Below are 16,532 nucleotides of genomic sequence, written 5' to 3' on the forward strand. Positions count from 1 at the left end.
ATCCCTTTCAGCTCTTGGTCACACAATTACTTTATGCATGAATGTATCTACACACAAAAAAATGTTGGTGTCAAGACCGCACTTTGTGGTGCAGGTCTACATAAAAACCAAAATAGTGTGAATTTCGCCCCAAAGAAGTGCTGAAAAAACTACACTAAAAAGTTGAATGCTAATAAGAATAATAATAAGTTTCTATTTTGGTGAGAAATTTGAAAGTTACAGCATTATTAGTTTTGATATTACTCCGAAAAGTGTTAATACTGCACTTTGCTTCTTTATATTTAATTACGTCATCCACCAAGATTTCATAAATGTTGTTATTGTAGCGATAAAGACACTCCCCGAAGGTTTGGGGAGTGTTAAAAATATTGATGGTCCTTTGCCTAATATAGATCCGGTACGTTCTGGTAACGTTCCATTAAGCTACAAGCCCAACCATATCTGGAACGATTTAATGTGACCACATTGAACCTTCTAGCCCATCCGCCCCACCCCCTAGTTCCATGAGAAACTTAGGGTCGCCACAGCCTCGGCTGCTAAAGAAACAGGATTCCCCACGGGTAGGCTAGGTTGACAGTTGAGTTGAAATGGTTGCGCTGCACAAGCTTTTGAATAATTTAATTATTTTAGTTTACTCTTACGACAGGCATACCTGGCGCGGGTATATTCTAAATCCTCTAACCCGCGGGGGGTACCTATATAGAGTTTTGACATCTAACCTCGCTTATGATTTTTATTGAATTCAAAACCTTTTTAGGTTTGTTGGTACAATGGATCGAGATACGGCTGCAGCTCGCCTTGAGAATCGTCGAATCGGTACTTATTTGTTACGTGTAAGACCTCAAGGTGCATCTAACCTACATGAGACTATGTATGCGCTGAGTCTAAAGTAAGTTTAAAGTGCTAACATAAAACTTTGTAAAAATATGAATAAAAAATATTTTTTTTACTTTTATAGAACCGATGATCATGTTATCAAACATATGAAAATAAACCAAGAACCTGATGGTGATACTGTACTTTATTGTCTTTCATCGAGGCGGCATTTTAAAACAATAGTGGAACTGGTGTCATACTATGAACGCAACGATTTAGGCGAAAATTTTGCTGGGTATGCCATTTGTTTAAAAAATTGGTGTCATTGATCCTTGTTCAATTGACTTGTGTGTTGATTGACTTGTTCAATTTCATTGAATTAACTGTCAACTTATATACTTTTAGTTTAAATCAATCACTGCAATGGCCTTTCCGCGAAGTAATTGCCACCGCTATTTATGATTTCGAACCCAAAGGTAGTAATCAGTTGCAACTAAAGACTGGTTGCCAAGTGCTGGTGATTGGTAAGGATGGTGATAGTAAAGGCTGGTGGCGGGGAAAAATTGGAGATACGGTAAATTTAGTAATAATAATTCTTTTATGCATCAGTTTTACCATTTATTTTTGTTTTATTCAGGTCGGATACTTCCCCAAGGAGTACGTTCATGAACATCCACCGATTAGTGATGAACCTTGATATTACAATTATTTAATTTATGTTGCAAACTCAACGGATCAACATTCAACTGCATCTGATATTTCAAGTTTAGTAGATGATAATTTAGAATTAAACAATAGAAGAGCTTTGGCGCCAACAGCCGAACAAGAGTCGCTCTTCTCCGGTGAAGATTGCTAAATTACAAAAAATTATTTGAGGTTGTAAAAGTATGTAGATATGTACAATATACGAAGTGATGAAACACTGTACGCATAAACATATGTACAAACGAATGTAGCGGTGATATGGGGCATGCAACAAAACTACAATAACTTCATTGATTGTGCCAATAGCTTTTTTATATACAACTGAATTGCGAATTAAGTGAAATATTAATTATGTAAGTATACACATGCTTTTGTTGTTTATATATGTATGTATATTTTTTGCGTAGGTTTAGGTAGTAATTTTAAATTCAAATTAATCGCATAACGCAAATGTAAGGATGTGTGACTAAGGTTATTTTTTTATTTGAATAAGTTTATTTACATTTATATAACATTTTAACTAGTTTTATACATAAAATATAAACTTTAAAAATCATACATCCATAGATGTACGAAATTAGGACATTGATTACATGAACTTGCTTTTGAAAGTTCACATTGTACCGAGTAAGATAAGTTGCATTTTGGTCTAAAATTGAGCTATGCCAAATTTCATTCCAATTGAGTAAATATGTATCTGCCCGGCAAATTGTACAAAAAAAAATACGGAAATAAAACTAGAACAGGAAAAACCCCCGAAAAAATCGTATAGAAATAGCCATTACCTTCCAAATGACATTGTAGATAAAATCAGGGCAAAGTTATGCAAGCTGATAGCAAAGCGAATTCAGATATAATTCGCCGTACTCTGGAATGCTGAATCAAATGAAAACAGGCTTTATTTCGCGGTAACACCTGCTAACTACACTTTTCCCTCAAATCGACGTTTTGATATAGATCAAATGGGAAACTATTTCTGCGACGACATGTAGTGTGAACCTAAACTTAGAACTTTTTTTTTCAGTTTTTGTCGACCTGTGTTCCTTGGTTTTTGCTTTAATTTTTTGTTTGTTTGTGGATGCGGATGAAAAATGTCTATGTGCACCATAATTGCCACTGTCACCGTGTGCCCATGGACTAAAAAATATCCCCCCTTTATAGAACAGTCATTTACCCCGGGACCGCTTCCATATTGCTCGTTTTCTCAAGAGCCTTCATGGTCCTTTTTTGTGCTCTATGTATGGTTTCTAGGAATTTGTTGATTTTTTGAAACACTTTAACATTATCGAAAGTGATTTGGCCGACTCTTTGCTCGAGCATTTGGCAGTTATGGATCCATCGCGAGTATTTGTCAGCATCGTCCTTAGCTGCGTCGCCGTAATCATACTTATGATCTTGCACCTATTTTTCTCCTTGCAGGTATTTTTTGAAGTATCGATGTCCAGACAGCATTTGAGTAACGTGCTTCATGCCTCAACAGATGTAGCGATAAACACACTTTCCAGCGGTTATGGGTAGTGTTACCGATGTTGTGGGTCCTTTGTCGGATATAGATCTGGTACGTTCTGGTAACAAGCACCATTAAGGTATAAGCCCGACCATGTAGGGAACGATTTAATATCACCACATTGCACCTTCCCGCCCCACCCGTAGTTCAATGCGGAAATCGGGGTCGCGTGAGCATCGGCTGCTAAAGAAACAGGATTCGCCACGGGTAAGCGAGGTTGGCAATAGGTTTAGGAGAAGCTATAAAGCTTTGTATTGCAGTTAACAACCCCCTGAATCCCCTTTAACATCGATGTTTAGTTTAGCTGTCCATCTGCCTCTCTGTTCATTTTCCCAGCGCCCGTTACATGATCTGCCTTATTTAGTACTGCTGCATCACAGAAGCAACAATTTTGGGGGTTTGATGCACTCTTTGAAATAGTGCCCACGTTCCCCACATCGAATACAAAGAACTTCACACCTCCTATAGAAGCCTTTGAAATGGGCCAAAATTTTCAAAGCAGCGTTTGATAATTTCATGCGGTCTCGTTCTGCAGCCGATTTTTTTCGAGTATTTATGCAGAGAAATCCAGCGAGAAATAATCCAATAAATGCTACTTTGGACTAGGTAGGCAATTGAAAACTAAAGTCCTCTCTCGACAAACGAAAATCATACTCTACAAGTCACTTATCGTACCCTTCCTGCTATAAGGTGCAGAAGCATGGATCATGACAACATCAAATGAAGCGGCTCTGGGAGTATTCGAGAGAAAAGTTCTTCGAAAGATTTATGGACCTCTACGCGTTGGCGGTGGCGAGTACCGAAGAAGATTTAACGATGAGCTGTACGAGCTATACGCAGACATCAACGTAGTCCAGAGAATTAAAACGCAGCGGCTGCGCTGGCGCTCCGGCCAAGAACGTGTTTCTATCGGAACCCGCCTATGGAAGCAGATGTAGAGAGCGGCCCCCACTCCGTTGGAAGGACCAGCGAGTGTAGGTTTACGGTGAGTACCTGTCCTCGAAGACCTAACCTCACGTATGCACCAAGTACACGGGTCAAAGTAGGTCTGACCAGCCCCCAAGGCTCGCTTACCTTGGTACCAATCGATAATGTGAGTGGACACATCATCACCTTGGTGAGGTTGGAGGCCTATCTAACACCTCTTCCATTCTATGGGTCATGGCACCCGGTTGCAATGCAACTCCACATTCGAGCTGACCAACTCTTACCGCATTCGGATATCAACCACAGCCACCACGATGCTCCCAAAGGGGCCAACCGCAAACGAACAGAAACGGAGCAAGCTCCGCGGGCTATCTGTTCCCCGTGGTACCATTTTAAAGTCTTGGTATGACTTTCGCAGCCAAAGCCACTTCCGGTTGAGTATCCACCTACTCCGGACCGGCCGCCTAGGGGTGAGGTTGCAAGCCAATCATAAGAAGAAGAATTTGACATCTGATTTAGCTAAGGGCATTCGCACTTTGCAAGTGAAATTATAATTCCCACTTGTTGGAAATTTTATAAAATTTTTCACAGTTAAAAACTGCAATTTAGCAAATGAATAGAACACAAAATATGTTGGCAAGTATTTTTTTTTTTGTATAGTGAGAATTTATAACAGTGCTTCGCGAAATTTTGTATGTGAATGGGCAAGGCGAAATAAACTTCAATTGCAATGTCTGAAGTTCCTTCATATTTACAAACGCAACATCTTGCGTGATTGTGGCGATTCTACTGGCTTGCATAATACTGCGTTGAACGCTTATACATATATGAAAAACTTCATCGTGGCTCGGTCATAAAGCAACTATGATTGCACGACCAAATGAGAACAGGCCCTAAATCGAACAGCGCTTTGTACTTATTTTATGTTAAGCTGGCAGCTTGCATCAGCTGATTTTATTTTACATAGGCAAGCAGAAGAAGCAGACATTTTAAATGAAATGATTTGTATAATTTTTAAATATGTAAATTCAATTTATGTTAAAATTAAAGCTAAATAACCTAATAGTATCTAGATAAAAATGCCAAATGTTTTCTTTGCCACCACAATAAGATATATAAATATTGACACTATTAATTTGGAATAAAATTTTACACAGCATATATGTATGTATTTAAACCAAAATTAAACAAGTAAGGAAGGTTAAGTTCGGGTGTAACCGAACATTACATACTCAGTTGAGAGCTATGGTGACAACATAAGGGAAAATAACCATGTAGGAAAATGAACCGAGGGAACCCCTGGAATGTGTTTGTATGACATGTGTATCAAATGAAAGGCATTAAAGAGTATTTTATGAGGGAGTGGGCCATAGTTCTATAGGTGGACGCCATTTAGGGATATAGCCATAAAGGTGGATCAGGGTTGACTCTAGAATGCGTTTGTACGATATGGGTATCAAATGAAAGGTATTAATGAGTATTTTAAAAGGGCGTGGACCTAAGTTCTATAGATGGGCGCCTTTTCGAGATATCGCCATAAAGGTGGGCCAGGGGTGACTCTAGAATTCGTTTGTGCAATATGGGTATCAAACGAAAGGAGTTAATGAGTATTTTAAGAGGGAGTGGGCCTTAGTTCTATAGGTGGACGCCGTTTCGAGATATCGCCATAAAGGTGGGCCAGGGGTGACTCTAGAATTCGTTTGTGCAATATGGGTATCAAACGAAAGGAGTTAATGAGTATTTTAAGAGGGAGTGGGCCTTAGTTCTATAGGTGGACGCATTTTCGAGGTATCGCAATAAAGGTGGACCAGGGGTGACTCTAGACTTTGTTTGTAAGATATGGGTATCAAATGAAAGGTGTTAATGAGTATTTTGAAAAGGGAGAGGGCCTTCGTTTTATAGGTGTTCGCCTTTTCGAGATATCGCCATAAAGGTGGACCAGGGGTGACTTTAGAATTTGTTTGTATGATATGGGTATCAAATGAAAGGTGTTAATGATTATTTTAAAAGGGCGTGGGGCTTAGTTCTATCGGTGGACCCCTTTTCGAGATATCGCCATAAAGGTGGACCAGGGGTGACTCTAGAATTCGTTTGTGCAATATGGGTATCAAACGAAAGGAGCTAATGAGTATTTTAAGAGGGAGTGGGCCTTTCTGGACCAGGGATGACTCTAGACTTTGTTTGTACGATATGGGTATCAAATGAAAGGTGTTAATGAGTATTTTTAAAAGGGAGTGGGCCTTCGTTCTATAGGTGTTCGTGTTTTCGAAATATCGCCATAAAGGTGGACCAGGGGTGACTCTAGAATGAGTTTGTACGATATGGGTATCAAATTAAAGGTATTAATGAGAGTTTTAAAAGGGAGTGGTGGTAGTTGTATATGTGAAGGCGTTTTCCAGATATCGACCAAAATGTGGACCAGGGTGACCCAGAACATCATCTGTTGGATACCGCTAATTTATTTATATATGTAATACCCGCCAAGATTTTAAGGGTTTTTTATTTCGCCCTGCAGAAATTTTCATTTTCTTCTACTTAATATGGTAGGTGTCACAACCATTTTATAAAGTTTTTTTTAAAGTTATATTTCGCGTCAATAAAACAATCCAATTACCTTACCATATTTCATCCCTTTTTTCGTATTTGGTATAGAATTATGGCATTTTTTTCATTTTTCGTAATTTTCGATATCGAAAAAGTGGGCGTGGTCATAGTCGGATTTCGTTCATTTTTCATACCAAGATAAAGTGAGTTCAGATAAGTACGTGAACTGAGTTTGGTAAAGATATATCGCTTTTTGCTCAAGTTATCGTGTTAACGGCCATGCGGAAGGACAGACGGACGACTGTGTATAAAAACTGGGCGTGGCATCAACCGATTTCGCCCAGTTTCACAGAAAACAGTTAACGCCATAAAAACTATGCCCCTACCAAATTTCAAAAGGATTGGTTAATTTTTGTTCGACTTATGGCGTTAAAAGTATCCTAGACAAATTAAATGAAAAAGGGCGGAGCCACGCCCATTTTTAAATTTTCTTTTATTTTTGTATTTTGTTGCACCATATCATTACTGGAGTTGAATCTTGACATAATTTACTTATATACTGTAAAGATATTAAATTTTTTGTTAAAATTTTACTTTAAAAAAAATTTTTTTTTAAAAGTGGGCGTGGTCCTTCTCCGATTTTGCTAATTTTTATTAAGCGTACATATAGTAATAGGAGTAACGTTCCTGCCGAATTTCATCATGATATCTTCAACGACTGCCAAATTACAGCTTGCAAAAGGTTTAAATTACCTTCTTTTAAAAGTGGGCGGTGCCACGCCCATTGTCCAAAATTTTACTAATTTTCTATTTTGCGTCATAAGTTCAACTCACATACCAAGTTTCGTCGCTTTATCGGTCTTTTGTAATGAATTATCGCACTTTTTCTGTTTTTCGAAATTTTCGATATCGAAAAAGTGGGCGTGGTTATAGTCCGATATCGTTCATTTTAAATAGCGATCTGAGATGAGTGCTCAGGAACCCACATACCAAATTTCATCAAGATACCTCAAAATTTACTCAAGTTATCGTGTTAACGGACGGACGGACGGGCGGACGGACGGACATGGCTCAATCAAATTTTTTTTCGATCCTGATTATTTTGATATATGGAAGTCTATATCTATCTCGATTCCTTTATATATGTACAACCAACCGTTATCCAATCAAACTTAATATACTCTGTGAGCTCTGCTCAACTGAGTATAAAAATCTGCCGCCCGATAAAGTAAACAGTTTTTGAGGTACGATAAAAATAAATACATATGTACATCAAATATATAAATTATAAACTATATGCTACAGGCACGCACATCAAGTTAAAGGCTTTAACAATATAGAAATGTTCATATATATACATATATATATATATATATTCTCATACATATATGTAAATGCATATATATATACCACACTATTTATAAATATTTAAAGAAAAATATATAAACTACGTTAGCAGTTGCAAAAAAGTCAGTTAGAAAAAGGAAAGATTGGAAGAAGCATATGTGTTTAGTTTTTAATTTAAATATATAATTCTAGTTAATGGTGCACGCTATATATTACGTACATGCATATACATATGTACATATATATAAAACAAATTTTAAAGTGCACAAGACACATAACTGAATATATATTTACAAATGCAACATAACATATACATATTTACATAACTCTAGGAAAATTGATGCGTATGCTAGTACATAGATATATATGTAAGCTAAATGGAAAATTTCGCATACGTAAAAACAAAAAATGGTAGTAAGCAAAACGGTTAGAAAACTAGAGCTAGACACATATAAAAAACCTTCCAACAGCAATTGTGAAGATCTACAAAAAAACAAAAAAAAAAATGTAACAGTTCATTCGTAAAATGATCCAACTTTTCTTAGCATTGATAAATATATGTTCATTAATATCCGTCAGACGATTCTTCAGTAAACACACATTCTTTGACATACTGTTGAAACTAATTCAACGGGTTGATCGAACCAGAATGAGAACAGCTGATTTGGAAATAAAATATATGTTTTATTATACATTTCTTGATCATTCTTAATCAATGATACTACATTCAGAGAAAAACGCCGTTCTAAAATCCAGCACCACCGGACTCAATTCAAGTTCTTACTTTTTTGTTATGAAAACGAACGACGTGTTCTCAAAACAACAACCTTGTTCTTGAACTGACAACCATTTTCTTGAAAGATTACGGCTGGTCTTAAAATATGAACAAATGTTCTTTTAATGAGAACAATGTTCTTAAATTAAGAACAATGTTCTTAAATTAAGTTCAAGAAAAAAAGAAACGGTATAACTCGTGTGCACTACAATGTTAAATACAACATTTGGCACAAGCTATCAAGCAGTTGTAGTGGCTCAGCGGCTATGATGTTGCGGTTGCGATCGTGTGGCGCGAGTTCGATCACCGTCAAACTCTGAAGTTTTTTAAAACAATTTTTTTATATTCTATTTTTTTAACTCTTATTTTTCGTTCAGCTCCATTCACATATGCACAGGTAATATATATTCAGATTGCATCATAAATAAGAAAAATTTTCTCGATAGAAATATATGAAAAAATGCATATTATGCGTTTTTTAAACCTTTTGGATTCTAATAATAGTTTTTTTGTTATTATTAATATTTTTTATTAATGACAAAAAAATTATTTATTAATTATAAATAAACAACATGGTGCCTTCCCACTCCCCCCAAAGATCAAGCACAAACCGTTCTTGAATTGAGACCGAAAAATGTTAAATCGACCACATATTGTTCTCGAAGCGTAGGAACGCAAAATCTTAAATCAAGCCCAAGTAGTGCTTGACATGAGCACAGAAGGTTCACACATCAATACCAAACTGGTCATAAAATACGAACGATGTGCTTGGAAAAATCGTTCTTAAAACAAGCCCATCGGTCACGAGTTAAGAAAAAGCGTACATAAAAGACTTTTGTGTACGAATGTTCTTAATTTTGAACTTGTTTCGTTTGTTTTAGAACGATTTTTTCTCTGAGTGTAATCTTTTCATATATTCGTTACTTTCTTTTCCGATGGACAATCTTTCATATTCTCAAAAAATCCTATATGACATTCTGTTGTTACTTGATAGAATCTTTTCTATATGCCGTCATAAAAAATTGAGAGAAATCGCACTGATTTCGCGAGATTCGTCAACCACAATTTGGCGTTCGGCATGGTGAGGTCCGTTCTAGGAGTACAGACATTCGGAATCAGCCAACCAATGCCAGTGTGTGTGGACATTTTCTAGATCATTCTCAATCCACGATGCTAATCTTTTCATATTTCGATACATAACAGTTTTATTTTTTTTTTTCGAAGGACAATCCTTCTCATTATCCAAAAAATCCTATATGATATTCTGTTGTTACTTAAAAGAATATTTCTATATGCCGTCATAATAAATTGAGAGAAATTGCACGGTTTTCGCCGGATCATTTAACCATAATTTGGTCTTCGGTTTGGTGAGATCCGTATCCTAGGAGTATATGTATACAGAACCATCCAGCCAATGCGAGTGTGCGTGGGAATTTGGAGACGCAATTTTTTCATTTGCGCACCTCATGCAGGGTTGCTTCTTTTATTATTATTCCTGTATTAGTACGTAGGCTGTGAGGATAGGACCATACTAAAATCAAATCCAAATATTCTTACTTATTTTTATATATAGGATTATCTCTAAGTTAGTATCTATCCTCGTCCAGAAATGGCAGCTATTCTTGTGAAAAGCAGCGAACTGGGACTATCCTTGTGACCTTCAGTGTCATTTATTTGGTGTAAATTTTGACCAATAACACGGTGCTACAGTGATTTTGCAGTTTTCAAGTGGCCTAGTGTATGTTGTAGGCCTTGACGAGTACATCATGATAATTTGTTTCAAAATTGTCTAACACCCCCAAATTTTCAAGTTATTGTTTAAAACCCGTTTTTCGTCTACTGCTTGCACTCTAACAATCATAACGTCGTCATGTTTTATTCGATTTTCGATTGCTTTACGGTTTTGGAAAGAAGAAGATTCAAACTTTAAGCTGATATATGTATATTTGTTAATACTTTATACAAAAAAATTGGGACATTTTCTGAAAGTTAAGATTTACCCTTTTTCCCGTTTTTCACAGTTTGACGCTTTTTTATGTAATATATCATAAAAAAATTACTTGTTCACATTCATTCTCAAAGAACTATTTATCCCGAGCAAGTGGTTTATCAAAATCGGTTTATAAATGTTTAAGTTATGAAGCTTATTGTAAACAAGAAAATTAAACTCCCACCATAAAGTCGATGTCGTGCCACTTCAGAATCGTGGATATGATTCCAGTATATAATCACTACAGCATTTTGTAAAATTAATATTCTAACGCTACACATCAGCGTTCCTTTTTATTTATTTTGAGTTTACAAAATGCTGTAGTGATTTTATACTGAAATCATATCCACGATTCTGAAGTGGCACGACATCGACGCTTCCCAAGGCAGTCGGTTCTATGTACCGGAGCGACTCGGGATTTTTCCCGACCAAGGACTGTCATTTCAGTGTGACCCCATTTAATTTGTTGCGTCCCTCCCACAAATTGTCATCCTCCCAGCAGCTCCTTGCAGCAGGACTGCTCCATATTCTCTTACTCCGGGAAGGTATCGAATCCAATCCGGGTCCGTCTCCTGACCCCGGTCCTGAGAAATGGATTTGCTGCATCTGCCGGAAAAGAATCTTTTTAGGACGGTCATACTCTGTTCAGTGTGTCTCGTGCAAGGGATGGTTGCATCGGACAGGTTGTTCTGGGCTTGATCCCAAAACCCGACGTCCACGTAACTTTTATAAATCTTTTGTGGCTCCTTGCTGTTCACGCCCAAGGGCGTCCCGTAGACTACGCCTAAGCTCCTCATGGATCTTGGGGGTGGGGAGGGAGGGGATGGCCTGAAGGTTTAATGTGGCCACATAAATCGTTCCCGAGATGGTCGGGCTAGCACCTTATTGGTGCTGTGGTACCGGAGCGTACCGGATCTGCATCCGGCAAAGGACCATCACATCGATAACACTCCCCAAAGCCTTCGGGGAGCAACCTTATCGCTACAACAACAACAACAACTACCTTCGTAGTCGGTAGCAATGCTGAGCATCAGCCCCTGCCGCCGTCTTCTCCCCCCCTCTCTTCCGGCAGCAATCGTGCAGGTCAGGGAAACAGACTCTTAGTCCCTACCTCCGTTTGCACCGTTTGCCAGCACAGAATATATAGGTTTGCGAATCCGCCCAATGCAGCTCCTGCCTTGGGTGGTGCCACTTTCCTAGATGTTCTGGTCTCCGCGACGGCAACCCCCCGACGGGTTTCATCGCGCCATGTTGCCAGGTCGCAAACCCAAATCATCCGGGTACCCCAATGCTTGCCCAAGGACGCCCATTCCCAGGGCCACAACAGCAATTGCGTCCTGGCCTTCCACATCCCAGGCGTAGTCACCCGTCACTTACCCCCAGAGTGGCGGCGTCTCCCCTTATGCACTTCAGAATTCTGCAGTTAAACTGTAATGGACTAACTGGGAAGATTACGGAGATAGTCGATTTCATGAAGCGGCACAACATCCGCATTGCTGCAATTCAAGAGACTAAACTCACAGCAAGATCTGCATTGCAGACCTGCTCTGGGTATAATGTCCACAGGAAAGACCGCGAGAGCGGAAATGGAGGCAACCTCGCGTTTATCATACACCACTCTGTGCAATATTATATATTTGATCCTGGCATCGACCGCAGGGACAATGTCTTAGAACGTCAAGGCCTATCTGTCCGGTCAGGCGATGCAAACCTAGAAATCATCAACATCTACATCCCTCCTGCCACCTGTTGCCCCAGGGGATACCGCCCTAATATAAGAGCCTTACTCACTGGCAACAATGGCATTATCTTAGGCGATTTCAATGCCCATCACGATCTATGGCATTCAAACTTGCGGGCGGACAGTAGGGGTGAGATGTTGGCGGATCAAATAGAAGAAACGACGTTCTGCACAATAAACGGAGACGCCCCCACACGTATGGTAGGAAGCTGTCACAGTTCGCCAGATATCTCAATCGTGAGCGCAGAACTCGTAAACTGCGTCAACTTCCCGGCGGAGGCCGCAAACTTAGCGAGAGAACGTGACCTTATAAGAAAGCTTGATCCAGGCGACCCCCAAATAAGGGATATAAACCAACGCATCAGATTGCTTGTGGACGAACACAAGCGGGCGAAATGGGAGGAGCACCTAAGAGGTTGTAACCTCTCTACCGGTGTGGGTAAACTTTGGTCCACCGTAAAGTCTCTATCGAATCCGACTAAGCACAAAGACAAAGTTTCCATCGCCTTTGGCGACAAAGTGCTGTCGGATGCGAGAAAATGCGCAAGCGCTTTCTGCCGACAATACATAATGCATCCTACGGTCGACAAAGATAGACGGAGAGCCAATAGACACGCACATAAACACAAATTCAGCGTGTCACCAATCACCATCACCGCTAAAGAGGTTGAGGACGCCATTGGTCGTGCTAAACCATCCAAAGCAGTGGGCCCAGACGGCATAGCCATGCCGATGCTTACAAGCCTAGGGAAAGAGGGTTTCAAATATTTAGCGCATGTCTTCAACCTGTCTCTTTCCACCTTTGTCATACCCGAGAAATGGAAAATGGCCAAGGTGGTCCCGCTACTAAAGCCTGGGAAACCAGCTAACATAGGTGAGTCGTATCGTCCGATATCTCTCCTATCGCCAGTAGCAAAGACGCTTGAAGCCATTTTGCTCCCTTATTTCCAAGCAAATTTGCAGCTAGCCTCTCATCAGCATGGCTTCAGAAAACTCCATAGCACTACCACCGCGCTAAATGCCATTAGCACCCAGATAAATTGCGGTTTAAATCAATACCCCCACCATAGAACAGTACTCGTAGCGTTAGACCTATCAAAAGCTTTTGATACGGTCAACCATGGCTCGTTACTGCAAGGCCTGGAAGGGTCTACCCTTCCCCCATGTCTTAAAAGGTGGACCGCAAATTATCTGGGTGGTCGGCAGGCATCGGTGCAATTTAGAAACGAAACATCAAAACCAAGGAGAATTAAACAAGGGGTGCCACAGGGTGGTGTCCTATCCCCACTTTTGTTTAATTTCTACATATCTAAGCTACCTTCACCACCAGAAGGAGTCACAATCGTTTCCTACGCCGATGACTGCACAATAATGGCCACAGGCCCAGGCCCAAAGATCGATGCGCTATGCAATAAAATAAACGGCTACCTCCCTGATCTCTCCAGTTTTTTCGCCTCGCGAAACCTGGAATTATCACCGACTAAGCCTTCCGCGACCTTATTTACAACATGGACGTCCCAAATGTCGACCATTTTGAACATCCACGTCGATGGCACTACGCTACCGACTGTCCTACACCCCAAAATCTTGGGTGTGACGTTTGATCAGGATCTACATTTTGGTGAGCACGCAGCCGCAATTGTTCCGAGAATTCAGAGCCTTGAAAAAATCCTCAAATCCCTCGCTGGCAGTACCTGGGGAAAAGATAAAGAAACGCTCATGACTACATACAAAGCAATTAGCCAGCCGATTACGTGCTACGCGTCACCCTTATGGTCGCCAAGCCTAAAAATTACCCACTGGAAGAAATTACAGGCCTGCCAAAATACTGCTCTCAGAATTGCCACGGGCTGTCTTCTTATGTCCCCAGAACACCATCTGCATAATGAGGCGAGAATACTCCTCATCAGGGAGAGAAATGAGATGCTGACCAAACAGTTCCTGTTGAATACCCAGAAACCTGAGCATCCCAACAGACATCTGATTGATGAACCAGCACCGCATAGGGGCTTAAGGAGTCATCTCCGTAAGCATTTTGAGGAAATACGGCACCTGAAAACACAGCCGTATGAAGCGAAAAAACACAAGCAGGTCCTTGGTGAACTCCATAAACAGGCGTCGGACCTTTATGCCGGGAATTGCCCGGTGAATCCAGTACTTAAAGAAAAGTATCCAAAACTCGCGGAAGAGGAACGCATACTCCCCAGGGAAACGTGTGTCACTCTTGCTCAACTTCGTTCTGGATACTGTAACAGGTTAAACTCTTACCTATCCAGAATCAACCCCGACATACAAAATGTATGCCCCGCTTGCAATGTGTCCCCACATGACACCAACCATCTCTTTAATTGTAATGTGTAACCAACGCCTCTAACACCCCTTTCCTTATGGTCCACCCCTGTTGAAACGGCAAGTTTCCTTGGACTCCCGTTAGAGGATATTGGTGACAATTTGTGATCGGTCGCGGCTGTTAGGTGGGGCGAAGCATTGCTACAACAACAACAACCTAATTATAGATATTTCTTATTGTGTACATATAAATATTTTGGCAGGCACATTGACAAACTGTTAATGACGTTCAGTCATACTGATTAGCGGGTTGGTCAATATGACAGTCAAATAGAGTTGACGAATGTAAACAGATATGGGTCTTGCTGTCGGCATTTGTATATGATGTTGAAATCCCGCTGGTTTAATATAATTTATGTGGGTCGATGTAATTTGATTGTATGCGGTCGATATTGATATACGCATAAAAAATGCATTGGCAGAGAGGTGCATTTGGTAATGCTACACGAGAGTGTCTTCGTATTATTTATTTTGTAAATAATTCATCATAATAATATATTTGATATAGTTTTTCGTGATTTTGTAAACAATGTTGGGATTAGTTATATAAAGAAAAAGGAATAATTGATTTTGAATACAATTAGTGATAATATTTTATATTTCAAATTCTTATTACGCCAAACTTTGAATTTTGTGACTTTGTAAAAATGTATGCTTGATCTCCTACGTTTATAGACTGCATCATCAGTTTCGCGTTTGAGCGGCCAGCAGTAGTTAGCCAGCATGCTGATCTGATTCCAGCCAACAAAACGCGTTTCAATCGCTGCTATTACTTGGTGAAATCGTTCTCCGTGTTCATCACTGAGTTTTCCAAGATTTTCGGTGAAGAAATCCAAATGGGAATGTAAAAAATGAATTCGCATTTCTTCATAAGCCTCTAAAAACTCATTTACTACTTCAACATAGTCACCAATTCTTGGCTTACATTGTCCGCGGGTTTTAAACAATCGACGCGAACTACATCAATCCTATTGGGCGTCAATTAAATAAGTTCAACTTACATTTATTTAATTCCGATCAGCGTCTGAACCGTCGAGTTTCCAAATTAAAACTTAATTCAAACTATGATCTTTAAAGTTAACTACAACCCCGCAGACGCTGCCCGTCTCGATACTGGAAACGCTTCTATTAACGGCGCGTTTTGTTTTTTAAAAACTGAAATACCAGTGAAATAATTTCCGTTCCTAAATTTGATCTAACAGTGTTTTTTTGCTTTTTATGTTTATTCTTCAACGTTTTATTTTATTTTTTTGTTTTATTTTAAAATTGTCCAAGGCCATTTCACTCAATGCACATTTCTTTACTACAAAATTTTAGATGAACAAGGTTACTTGTTGTTTTTCCCTTTCTGGTTCATTGTAACTAAAAACTTTTAACTCACGTCCTACAATATCCTACTATGTATAAGTGTTTCCAAAGATCAAGTATTCCTTGTATTTCCCCTTTATTGTTTATTTTGCATGATTTCCTACTCGGACGCCAATTAACAAGCGTTCCTGGTCTGGCGCCGTCCTTAACAGTCCTGGTAAAATACCGCGATATTTAGGCGATGCGACAATCTTTTCATGCATAGTCTGACCTTTAGCCAGGTCTGGGAAGGCAAAGGTATCCCAAAAAACTAACATATTTATGCCTATTACGGTATCCGAGATTATAGTTTCATATTCCTTCTGCAGTATAGTTTGTCACTGCAATCCTTTACTAATTTTTGGAATGATTTCAGGCTTAATATTTGTCCTATAAAAACATTTTCCTAAGTGACAACCTTTTCAAACGGCTTCCTTTGTTCCGTCGGTGTTATCAGAATGTCCGATTTACATATGTGCTTTTT

General features: G+C 39.4%; 1 protein-coding gene across 6 annotated transcripts in view; it reads left to right on the plus strand.

Annotated features, from left to right (window-relative positions):
• The window catches only part of Vav (Vav guanine nucleotide exchange factor), a 257,307-nt gene that overhangs the window by 113,356 nt on the left and 127,419 nt on the right, over positions 1-16,532 (plus strand). For 4 of the 6 annotated variants that reach the window (XR_010952942.1, XR_010952944.1, XR_010952943.1 and 1 more), the window contains exons 12-15: positions 758-889; positions 959-1,111; positions 1,222-1,390; positions 1,454-1,874. Coding sequence is in view for 1 of the 6 variants with exons in the window: in XM_067783192.1 (XP_067639293.1) it covers positions 758-889; positions 959-1,111; positions 1,222-1,390; positions 1,454-1,513 (514 nt within the window). In the remaining 5 variants the exon portion in view is untranslated. Of the gene's footprint in view, positions 1-757; positions 890-958; positions 1,112-1,221; positions 1,391-1,453; positions 2,784-16,532 lie in introns of those variants that run through there. The other 2 variants (XR_010952940.1, XM_067783192.1) reach the window with 2 other exon arrangements.

Source organism: Eurosta solidaginis, chromosome 4 (assembly GCF_040869045.1).
Source record: "Eurosta solidaginis isolate ZX-2024a chromosome 4, ASM4086904v1, whole genome shotgun sequence".
Taxonomy (NCBI): Eukaryota; Metazoa; Arthropoda; class Insecta; order Diptera; family Tephritidae; genus Eurosta; species Eurosta solidaginis.